Source organism: Pelobates fuscus, chromosome 3, assembly GCF_036172605.1.
Source record: "Pelobates fuscus isolate aPelFus1 chromosome 3, aPelFus1.pri, whole genome shotgun sequence".
Lineage (NCBI taxonomy): Eukaryota > Metazoa > Chordata > Amphibia > Anura > Pelobatidae > Pelobates > Pelobates fuscus.
The window spans coordinates 159313526-159325554 of record NC_086319.1 but is presented as its reverse complement, the minus strand read 5'-3'; the positions used below and the strand labels follow the sequence as shown (position 1 = coordinate 159325554).

The following is a 12029-nucleotide window of genomic DNA, read 5'->3' as shown; positions in this document are numbered from 1 at the left end:
GTTAATTTAAGTTAGTGTCTTTGTGTAAATAGTCAATGAGTTAGCTAGCTCTCACGTGGATGCACTGAGCAGGCTAGACACTGAGCCATGTAGCATTCTAAAAGCTCTTCAGAATACACCCTGACGATTCTATAGGTGAGTTAAAATTAAAATGTGCAGCCAGTTGAAGATCACGGTGCAATAGAGCTTGGGAAATTCCATGTTATGTTTCTATTCTATATATTGATTAGGTACAATATATGTATTTAATGGTTCAGTTCATTTTAAATATATGTTCATTTTATAAATACATGAGTTTAATTCCAGATTTTTTTCTGGTTTAGGAGAATGCCATGAATGGAGAGCACCTCTGGCAAGAAACAAACGTATCTGGAGATCTGTGTTACCTGGGAGAGGAGAACTGCCAAGTCAAATTCTCAGTGAGTATTACAATTCTGCTCTACATATGTACCCTCTATACAGTTCCCACTGTATTGAACCCTCTATACTGCATTCAGAATTCACAGCTCACCCACTGCACTCACTGTACTTAACCCACTACACTACACTCAGAATCCAGAATTCATCCACATCACTAGATGTATGGAATCCACTTAATGGCATTCTGAATCCTGGTCTTACTGACTGCACACAGTGTACTGACCCAGTATGTGGAACCTAGTATTCTGTGCTCATTAATTTCACACACAGTACTTAACCCACTAGAGTCTAGACCAGGGGTAGGCAACCTTTTAGCAGCACTGTGCCAAAATTGGATTATAATGTCCCATAGCGTGCCGGTCTTATTTTTTTTTTAATTGAGATGTGCATGTTGCTGTATTCTGCTTGTCCTATTTTGCCTGCAGTTGCCTTGTATCGTTGTATTTGTGCGTATATGAGCTAATATATTGTATATGTTCGAGAGTAGATTGTGGTATTGTGTATGATACCTAGAAATGTCGGCTGTGTATGGGGGCTGCTTGTGGAATTGTGTGTGTGGATGGATATGTCACATTGTGTGTTTGGTAGTGTGTGTATTTGTGGGGCTGTATGGGGTATTGCATGTGAGACACTGCGTGTTTGGTTGAGTGCATGTATGTGGATTGTTAGTGGTGTTGTGTTTGTGTGGACTGTGTGTATGTTTGTTTGTGGGCTGTTTGTATTATTTGTATGAAGGGAAGGTTATTCTGCAGCTCTTGGTAAATCTAGCAGTGTGGGTGGCTTCACTAAGTTCGAGTGGGGACCAGCCGGGCCAGTTACAGTGTAAGGACAGGAGCTGCATTAGCAGCTGACGGCTGCTCTACTCCAGTGTGGATTCCCATTCACAAGTGCTGGAAGGAAGTGATCTGAGGTCACTTCCTCTACGTGCTGCAATGCATAAATTGAGGATTGTCCTTCACCACCTTTTCGTATTAGCAGATATCTGAAGTTTCACTGGGACTCCTGATAGGCCAGAGCCTGTTTGGCTAGGTCAGCCTTGAGTGCCGTGCAAAGACACCTCGAGTGCCATGCATGGCACACGTGCCACAGGTTGCCTACCCCTGGACTAGACTGTACGCAGCATAACTGCACACACTGTACTGAGTAACCATTATGCTCACCAATGCATCATTATCTCTCTATAATAAATAGATACTATAGACACAATAAATCTTTAGCTTACTGAAGCAGTTTTGGTGTATAGTTCATGCCACTGCAGTCTCGCTGCTAAATTCTTTGCTACTTATGAGTTATTATTATTATTATTATTATTGCCATTTATATAGCGCTTTTTTTTTTTTAATCGCTTTTGTTCCTGTTTATTCTGCCCCAGCCACACCTCTCCTGACTGTGGCTCACAGAGCCTACAATAAAATATGGCTTCATTTTCAAACAGATATGATAGATCACAGTGTATTTACTTTAGATGTTTTATCTGTTAATTGAACTTTAATCACACACATGTGCCTCCAGTAGGCTCTAGCAGACCATTAACAGAGCAGCGGATACAAAAATATAAATTATACAGATTGTGTTATAAAGGAAGTTTAAACAATTAATCTCTCTTTGCAGGAAGTGTGTAGGGAGACTGTGTATGTCACATGCAGGGGAGGTGTGGCTAGGGCTTTATTAACAAAAATGAGAATTGAGCAGTTACAGTGTTATTCACAAAATTCTAAGTGAATTGGAAACATTTTATAAGTCAACTGCTTCCAGATTGGCTACTCTGTATGTGCTGCTTCCAGATTGACTACTCTGGGCCTTAGACATTCACTTTGAATTCTAACTTTACTGAATAACTCTGTTAGATCTATACACCAAAATCTTTCCATTAAGCTGAAGTTGATTTAGTGCTTATAGTATTCCTTTAATTATGATGAGCCCCCACACATTACTTACACTGATGAACACAGCTGCAACACAACTTCTAATGAATCCATTCTTCATGCTTGCTGTAATGAGTCCACTCTACATCTCCATGTAATCAAGTATAGTTTACACCACTCACCGCAGCGAAAACACTTTTAAATGCACTATACTGAGAGTATTCGGTCCCCCCCACTTCCTTACGTTCACTCACTACGTTGATCATATTCACTATAGTGTCTATAGTCAGTGGTTATAGGTGATCCTGCTAACTATACCCACTTGCTGCACTCACTATACTGAGCCCAATTATTGCAACCATTAGATGGAGCCCATTCACTGTAATCATTATATTGAGCACTGTACTTATTAAATTGTGCTCACTCATTGTACTCATTAAATTGAACTCATTCGTTGAGCATATTACATTGAGCTCACTCACTATACCAAACTACCACAACAAGAGGACCTAGTCTTAAATTAGAGGGGATATTAAAAATAATATCAGGAAGTATTACTTTTCTGAGAGGGTGGTGGATGCATGGAAAAGCCTTCCAGCTGAAGTTGTAGAGGTTAACAAAGTAAAGGAGCTTAATCATGCGTGGGATAGGCATAAGGCTATCCTAACTATAAGATAAGGACAGGGACTAATAAAAGTATTTAGAAAAGTGGAAGTATTTAGAAAACTAGATGGGCCGAATGGTTCTTCTCTGCTGTCACATTCTATGTTTCTATGTATACTCATTACAAAAACGAAGGGGTCAGTGATGCAATTGTGTCACTGGTTCCACCCAAAAGCCAGACTGCCAGTCCATCATCCAGACTGGCCTCTTGAGGGCAAACCTGTCAGGGAGCAGCTTCTGGTGTGCCCAGAATCAAGGAACTAAGTCGGGACATGCAAAATCGAGATGATTGAAGGGCCTGCACAGAGACATGGATTTGCAGATATACATGCAAAATACCAGACATACAAAGTTTCACACTGCTAGACAAACTCACATGCACACTACCTCACACAGATACACAGTGCCACACTCAACTCAAATGCTCCTGGGTTTTAATAGGCTGGTTCAGGTTGGCAGCTGCCTCTTCTCCCCCCTATGACTCGGTGTGTGTGCCGGGAGGAAGTTAAGTGTGGCTGTGCAAGAGAAAACTCAAGTGGTGCTTGTCAGGGACCCAGACAGATGCCGCTGGGAAATGCAGTCCAGTGTGGGGAGATATTTTTATGTACACAAATGGACCACAAAGAGTTAAGGGCACAAAGCAGATAAGAGCATAGGATTTAATGCCCTGATAGTGGTCCTGTTACCATATAATATTTTCTAAATAGATAATACAACATAAGGTCTCACGGTTAAGAACATTTAACTATTTGGTAGCCCTTTCCCTGACATGTTTCTATTGCATCAATATTTGTTTATTAGATTAAAGTCCTTTAAGTGCCATTACTTTTTATCCCCACATAAAGTTCACTGTGTGATTAGCGGCCCCCAATACAGAGCTGCACATTTTTAGGCTGTTACCATGGTAACCTGAGTTACCATGGTGAAGAATTAGTGTGTATGAGTTTGGTCTTCTCCCCCCAGGGACGAGGACTGACATTCTCTGTTATAATATTTGTGGATAGGAGCTGTGATGATGGCACACCAGTCAGCTTGTCTTGTGTCACAAGCAAGCAGGCCACAGAGGGACATCTTCAGCGTCACATTAAACAGGACTTATGTCCTAAAAGACCTCTCCTTGGCACAAGAAAGAAAGAAAAAAAAATCTATTTTTATCATTTAATGGTCTTTCTCTTACCAGGCTTAAAAATTACATTGTTTTCACTAAACCCTGAAAATTGCATAGATGGATATTAAAATACAGCTCTTTTATTGACTCACTTATATTGTATCAGTAAGAGTGACCCTATCCCTGGTTTCCCCGCAGTATGTAAAGCATACACTGAAAAACTGTATTAAGGCAATTGCTGCACTGCAGAATGTACATTTCCATTAAGTCTTTCTACCAATGAGATCTTATGGGAGGACCATGCCACCTGTTTAAACAGGAGCACACATATAAAATTCAGATTTCCAGAGCTGTAATCAGCAAAATATAAACAGCAGCCTGCAATGTTCATTATATTAAGTCCAACCCTGAACAATGGATTTTTTTAAATAAGCATGTGGGATCAAAACTGTATAAATACTCCATAGTAGTATTTAGTACAGGTTGGCAGTATATACAATTAACACAAATACAAGTAGCCAGATAAATTCATTATTGTGTCTTTAAAGGAAAACTATAGGGTCAGGAACACAAACATGTATTCCTGACCCTATAGTGTTAAAAACACCATTTAGGTTGCCACCCACCCCTACCCCCTTTAAAAGGTAAAAAAAATTGCCTTATTTTGAACTCTGTGCAGGTCTGCCGGCACTGGCCCCAACCCCGATCTGCCTCCTTGGTTGACATCACCAGAATTGATGATATCAGCCAATCCAATCCTTTCCCATAGGAAAAACATTGGATTGGCCGAGTTTGTCAAGGATGTGGGCGGGGCCCGGGCCAGACGCCAGCTTGGCCAATCAGCATCTCCTGAGAGAGATGCACGGAATCAATGCATCTCTATAAGGAAAGTTCAGCGTCTCCATGCAGCACTCATGCAGGACGCACCTCTAGTAACCATCTGTGAGGAGTGGCTTGTGGATGTGTCCCTAAACTATAATGTAAACACTGCATTTTCTCTGAGGGTTGTAGGGACCGACTATACTCACCAGAACAACTACAATAAGCAGTTTTTTGTCCCTTTAAGATTTGGGGTACTATTCACTTTATACGTTTTGTATTTTTCTTTTTTTATGTCTTTTCTTCACTGATTGAGGACTTTTAAGGATTAAAATGAAAGTGATGTTTTTACTGTAGGCAATTATTGTAGTTAAGCCCTTTGTTGGGGCTTGACTTTATTGGTTGTCATATTGAAATTTGGGTTAGACTCTTCAATGCCTTGTCAACCATCTATTTGCCATATGATCTGTAGTTTGACGCAGTTGTACTGCAAACTATAGCTATTACTGCTCTGGAATGTTGCTGAGTATTGGTAAGTTATATTTTTTAAGTTCACTTTCCTCCCATTGAGTTAATTGCTGTGTCAGTTACTAACAAGCATTGGTAAAAAGTAGACTTTGTTCTTTAAATTGGTTTCAGTTGGCACAAACAAATCAAATTCCTCATAATCTGCACCCGAACTGTCAGGGATTTCATTGAATACGACTCCACAGATAAATCCGGATGGATCACCTGAAACACATTTGTGCACAAAAGAGGTGTAAGTGTTATTGCCCACTAACCTTCCCATGAGTAGATTCACCAACTGGAAAAATTCAATGTTAAACCTATTAGGGTTCCACTCATTTCATGATCATTAAAGGGACTCTCCACTTCCCAAGGCAGGGCAATGAGAAGTCTTTGCAAGGCAGTTGCTTTGGGCAATTGCTGCCTCTTGAGTTTAGCTCCACTGAGCTAAACAAACCAGGAAGTATCAGGACCTAATGTCTACATAAAAGTCAAGTGGGTGTAACCAGGTTATTTTATGAAATATGTAAATTTCTATTAAAATTAGCACTTTTTGCACAATGAAAAAAATAGCACACATTAAAGCAATTCAGCAAAAGGCTTTAGGGGTCTGGAGTGTTCCTTTAAGTACTGATTCCTAGTTCTGAGCACCAGTCCTTAAAAGGACACTGTAGGCACTAAAACAGTTTAGCGCCTTGAGGTGCTGTCCTCCATTCAGTCCAAACTATTTTTGAGCAGTTTAATACTGAATAAGCATCTCTGACAATATTCTGGCATTATGGCTAAGCCAGCAATTAAACACTTCCTTCTAGCCCATACCAATTCAAACCAGCAATGAACGCTGTCAGCATTCAGCTAACCAGGGGCGGACTGAGAGCATTTGGGGCCCCCGGGCAAAATTAGATCCCAGGCCCTGTGAATGCACAAATATATGTGCATTAAATAAATGTTAAAGGATCACTATAGTGTCAGGAAAACCGCTTTGTTTTCCTGACACTATAGTGCCCTAAGGGTGCTCCCACCCTCAGGTTCCCCCTCCCGTTGCGCTGAAGGGGTTAAAACCCCTTCAGCAGCTTACCTTTATCCAGCACCGGGCCCCCTCGGCGCTGGTGACCTCTCCTCCCCCGCCGACGTCAGCTCACGAGTGGAGCGAAATGCGCATGCGCGGCAAGCGCGCTTTCAAACAGTCCATAGGAAAGCATTTCTCAATGCTTTCCTATAGACGTTCTGCATGTCAGGATGACACCCACTAGAGGTTTGATTAACCCTGCTAAGTAAACATAGCAGTTTCTCTGAAACTGCTATGTTTACATCTGAAGGGTTAAAACCTGAGGGACCTAGCACCCAGACCACTTCATTGAGCTGAAGTGGTCTGGGTGACTATAGTGTCCCTTTAAATATAACTCTCATATAATACAGCATTCCTTTGGATGTGTATATTGTGAAGACCTGTGTATCAATGCATGTTTGTATTTGTGAATGCACTTGTACATGTCTGGATGACTACCTGTGCTTTTTTGTATATAGTGTCAGTGTGAATGCATATGTGACAGGTGACAGAGTGTGTGAGGGAGAGGGTGACAGGTGGAAGAGTGTGGGAGGTGGTGACAGGTGGCAGAGTGAGGGGGTACCTGGAGGCAGAGTCAGGGAGGGAGGGGGTGACTAGTGACAGAGTGAGGGATGGGGTGACTGTCCCCCTTACTATGTCACTATTCACCACCACCCTCCCTCACTCTGTCACCAGTCATCCCCTCACTCACTCTGTCACTAGAGTTAAGGGGGTGACTACTGACAGAGTGAGGGAGGGGGTGACTAGTGACAGAGTAAGGGAGGGGGTGACTAGTGACAGAGTAAGGGAGGGAAGGGGTGACTAGAGTGAGGGGGTGACTAGTGACAGCGACAGAGTGAGTGAGGGGGTGACTAGTGAGAGTGAGGGGGTGACTAGTGACAGAGTGAGTGAGGGGGTGACAGAGTAATGGAGGGAAGGGTTGACTAGTGACAGAGTGAGGGAGGGAGAGGGTGACTGTCACTAGTCACACCCCCCCTCTGTCCCTAGTCACCATCTCCCTCCCTCACTCTGTCACTAGTCACCCCCTCCCTCCCTCTGTCACTAGTCACCCCATGCCTCCGTCACTCTGTCACTAGTCATCTCCTCCCTCTATCACTAGTCACACCCTCCCCATCCCTCACTGTCACTAGAGTGAGGGGGTGACTAGTGACAGAGTAAGGGAGGGGGTGACTAGTGACAGAGTAAGGGAGGGAGGGGGTGACACAGTGACAGAGGGAGGGGTGGGGTGACTAGTGACAGAGGGAGGGATGGGGTGACTAGTGACGGAGGGAGGGGGTGACTAAGGACAGAGTGAGGGGGTGACACAATGACAGAGGGAGGGAGGGGGTGACAGAGGGAGGAGTGACAGTGACAGAGGGAGGGTGACAGTGACAGAGGGAGGGGGTGACTAGTGGCAGGGGGAGGGGGTGACTAGTGACAGAGGGAGGGGGTGACTAGTGACAGGGGGAGGGGGTGACTAGTGACAGAGGGAGGGGGTGACTAGTGACAGAGGGAGGGGGTGACTAGTGACAGAGGGAGGGGTGACTAGTGGTAGAGGGAGGGGGTGACTAGTGACAGAGGGAGGGGGTGACTAGACTAGTGACAGAGGGAGGGTGACCAGTGACAGAGGGGGGGGGTGACCAGTGACATGGGGGGGGTGACTAGTGACAGAGGGGGTGGGTGACTAGTGACCGAGGGAGGGGGTGACTAGTCTAGTGACAGAGGGAGGGTGACTAGTGACAGAGGAGGGGGGGGGGTGACTAGGAACAGAGGGAGGGGTGACTAGTGACAGAGGGAGGGGTGACTAGTGACAGAGGGAGGGGTGACAGTGACAGAGGGAGGGGTGACAGTGACAGAGTGGGGGTGACTAGTGACAGAGGGGGGGGGTGACTAGTGGCAGAGGGAGGGTGACTAGTGGCAGAGGGAGGGTGACTAGTGACCGAGGGAGGGGATGACTAGTCTAGTGACAGAGGGAGGGTGACTAGTGACAGAGGGAGGGTGACTAGTGACAGAGGGGGGGTGACTAGTGACAGAGGGGGGGTGACTAGTGACAGAGGGAGGGTGACTAGTGACCGAGGAGGGGGTGACTAGTCTAGTGACAGAGGGAGGGTGACTAGTGACAGAGGGAGGGTGACTAGTGACAGAGGGGGGGTGACTAGTGACAGAAGGGGGGGGGTGACTAGTGACAGAGGGGGGCGACTAGTGACAGAGGGAGGGGTGACAGTGACAGAGAGAGGGGTGACAGTGACAGAGTGGGGGTGACTAGTGACAGAGGGGGGGTGACTAGTGACAGAGGGAGGGGTGACAGTGACAGAGTGGGGATGACTAGTGACAAAGGGGAGGTGACTAGTGACAGAGGGGGGGTGACTAGTGACAGAGGGGGGGTGACTAGTGACAGAGTGGGGGTGACTAGTGACAGAGGGGGGGTGACTAGTGACAGAGGGGGGGTGACTAGTGACAGAGGGGGGTGACTAGTGACAGAGGGGGGGTGACTAGTGACAGAGGGGGGTGACTAGTGACAGAGGGAGGGGTGACTAGTGACAGAGTGGGGGTGACTAGTGACAGAGTGGGGGTGACTAGTGACAGGGGGAGGGAGGGTGAGTAGTGACACAATGGGGGGGGGGGGAGTTGATTAGTGCCTACCTTTCTCTTGCTCCCTCTTCTCTCCCTGGCTGCTGCTCCTTCCTCTCTCGCTGATTGGCTCTGTGTGAGAAGAGAGTACAGGAAGTGATGTCACTTCCTGGCCTCCTCTCCCCATCACACAGAGCCGCATGGGACAGGGAGAAGGAGACCTGGCAGAGAGGAGGTGAAGCTGCCAGGTCTCGGGTGAGGGTGAGAGGGGGGGGGGGGGGGGATTTACAGAGCGGTAGGTTGCTGGAAAATAAAGGAAAATATATTTTTTATTTTTTTTTGCTGTTCCAGTTGGAGAGATCTCTGATCTCTCCAGCTGGAGCATGGCTGTGCTGCCGGGCCCCTGGCTGCCTCGGGCCCTCGGTCCATGACCGATATGCCCGAGTGGTCAGTCCGCCCCTGCAGCTAACACTCTCAGCCAATCATAGATGCCTACTGCTGCTTAGGCTAATGCTGCCTCATAAACCCAAGCAGGATAGGGGGGATGGGTTGCTAGGTACCATTGTTTAACATTAAAAAGGTTAAAAATGGTTACTGAGCTCCTACAAAAGATGGACATTTCAATGAAAAAGGGGATTGTCCCTACTAAATATAGGAACACAGAATTCATTGTTAGATGCTTCGTTAGTTAGATCACAACATCTAGTAGGATTAACGCCATTGAAAACAGAAACCAAAACAAACGATAAACCCTAAAAGCAGACCGTCCATTTACAAAAATGTCCCCACACGGTACGGTAAGATAGGTAATGTACTGTTAGTATAATTTTTTGCAAACTATAAAGTATTATATAAACATAAATTGTATTCAGTAAATCCAGAATTGTGAAGAATTGACCAGGAGATTGTAGATTCTAGGCAAAAATAGCCAAGCTATTTTAATGAACTATATCACAGTAGCACGGTTTTATCCACTATATATCGTTTTTGGTGATAAAAGCAGAAACTAAAATAATTACGCAGAATTTTCAAAATATTGCCACTTTCACAACCTTTCTTTTATTTTAACATTTTCCAGAAATCCGCTGTGCGCAGAAAGTGTGCGGCTTGCAAAATTGTGGTTCATGCTGCCTGCATGGAGCAACTAGAAAAGGTATGAGACTGCCTCCTGCTGGCCAGAGATAGAACTTATTGTGATCATCACAGAACTTGTGATTCTTCTGGTCAACTTTTTTTTTCAATATAAATATGCTGAAGATATTTTAGGTAATATAAACCAGGCTGAAAGTTTCACAAGAAACAAGGCAATATTGTCAACCGACATATATCGGCTGGTTAGAGCAGTGGTAACTGCTCTTCCTTGGACAAGACACCTAACACAATATCTTCCTACCTCAAATCCTCATAGATTGCAAGCTAGTATGAGTGGAGCCTTCTTCAACTATAAATATCTCCATTATAAAAGCTCTGCAGCATATTTTGGCGTGATGTCAATATGAATACTACTATTATAATCTGTCTGAATGATATAATTAAGGTCCACTATGTTAAGCTGGAATGCTAGCAATAACCATTGCATCAAATTGCCTATTTAAGAAGAATGTTTATAAATATACACCCTGTACAGTGGTCTTAATGGAGCTCTGAAACATGATAACCATCCAAGTTATAGGGCACATCTTTACCTAGTAATCTACTAAATTTTCATGTTTTTTTAAGCATTTTCAAGACATGACAATGGAAATAATAAGAGAACATTTCATGTCACAAGAGGACAAAAAAAAAGAAAGGAAAAAGCTGTGTTTACAGAGTATCCATACTATATAAGTACATGAAGAAAGATTATTCCATGGCAATTATCACATTAGCATGCCATTCAACATGCTACTTTGTGCAACATGCTAAATGTGCTTTTTGACTACTGTTAATATCTGATAAATCTCATTTTAGGCTGTGTTTTGATAAGGTCTTAAGGTGGGCCAATCCTACCATTGTTTGCTGTGAAGGTCTGTTGTTCCTAGAATCCGAGATGTCATTGATTCATACATCTGTATAGAGTCCACTCTCTTAAGTATTTCTTCTACTGATGGTGCAAATATGCTTTTCCAGTGATGAGCTATGCTTAATTTTGCTGCTATCAAAATATTAATTATCAGCGATCTATTAGGAAGTGGAGTGAAACTCGGGAAATTTATGTAATAAGTAATATTCTGGTAGCCTATGAGTTATTGTTGTGAGTCCACTAATTTTGTCTACAATATCAGCAATATCACTCCAAAATTGAGTTAGTATTGAGCATTCCCAAAAAACATGCAAATTGTCCCTGGGGCCGATTGGCATCTCCAGCAGATTGGATCAGCCTCTTTATACATTTGGGAAATCCTTTGAGGAACCATTTACCAGCGCATTAACGATTTAGTATGTGCTTCCCAAAGAGATAAGCTATGAGAGGAGGCTTTAGTAAAGCATATGGCTGATAACCATTGCTGGAAAGTAAATGCTTTATTCAAATCTTTTTCCCATTTTTTTACATACAAGGGCGTTTAAACTCCTCTTGAGGTTTACATACGTTTGCATAGCATTCTGCTAAGGACTTCATTGGTTATTTCAAGCATATAAGATTTGCCCGTACCTAGTAATCTTAAATAAAGAGGAAACACATAGACAGGGTTAGGAATTCTCAATGAATTCAAAGTGACATTCAGATTGAAGGCCAAAGTAGCCAAAACTTGGAGAACTCTTCCAGTTTGGCTATTTTGGCATTCACTTTGAATTTACTTTTAATCCCAGCATAATTATTATTTTAGTGAATAACCCTGTTGGAGTTATTCACCAAGCTCTGAATTTTTTGAGAATTCTATTAGAATGGCAAAACTGAAGCAGAAATAACTGATCTGGAAAAATTCTGTAATTCAGCTGTAGTCACAATTTGGCAATTTCCGCCTGTTTCCAATCTGAGAAAATTGGAGTTCAGTGTATAACCCTGGCTATTAACTAAAAATTGTTTGTAAGAGTGAATGCCAACAGG

At 43.6% G+C, this 12029-nt stretch overlaps 1 protein-coding gene across 7 annotated transcripts in view; it reads left to right on the top strand.

The window, feature by feature from the left end:
• The window catches only part of DGKI (diacylglycerol kinase iota), a 414076-nt gene that overhangs the window by 214393 nt on the left and 187654 nt on the right, over positions 1–12029 (top strand). For all 7 annotated transcript variants that reach the window (XM_063447583.1, XM_063447582.1, XM_063447581.1 and 4 more), the window contains exons 3-4: positions 324–419; positions 10080–10154. In XM_063447583.1, coding sequence (XP_063303653.1) covers positions 324–419; positions 10080–10154 — 171 coding nt within the window. The remainder of the gene's footprint in view (positions 1–323; positions 420–10079; positions 10155–12029) is intronic.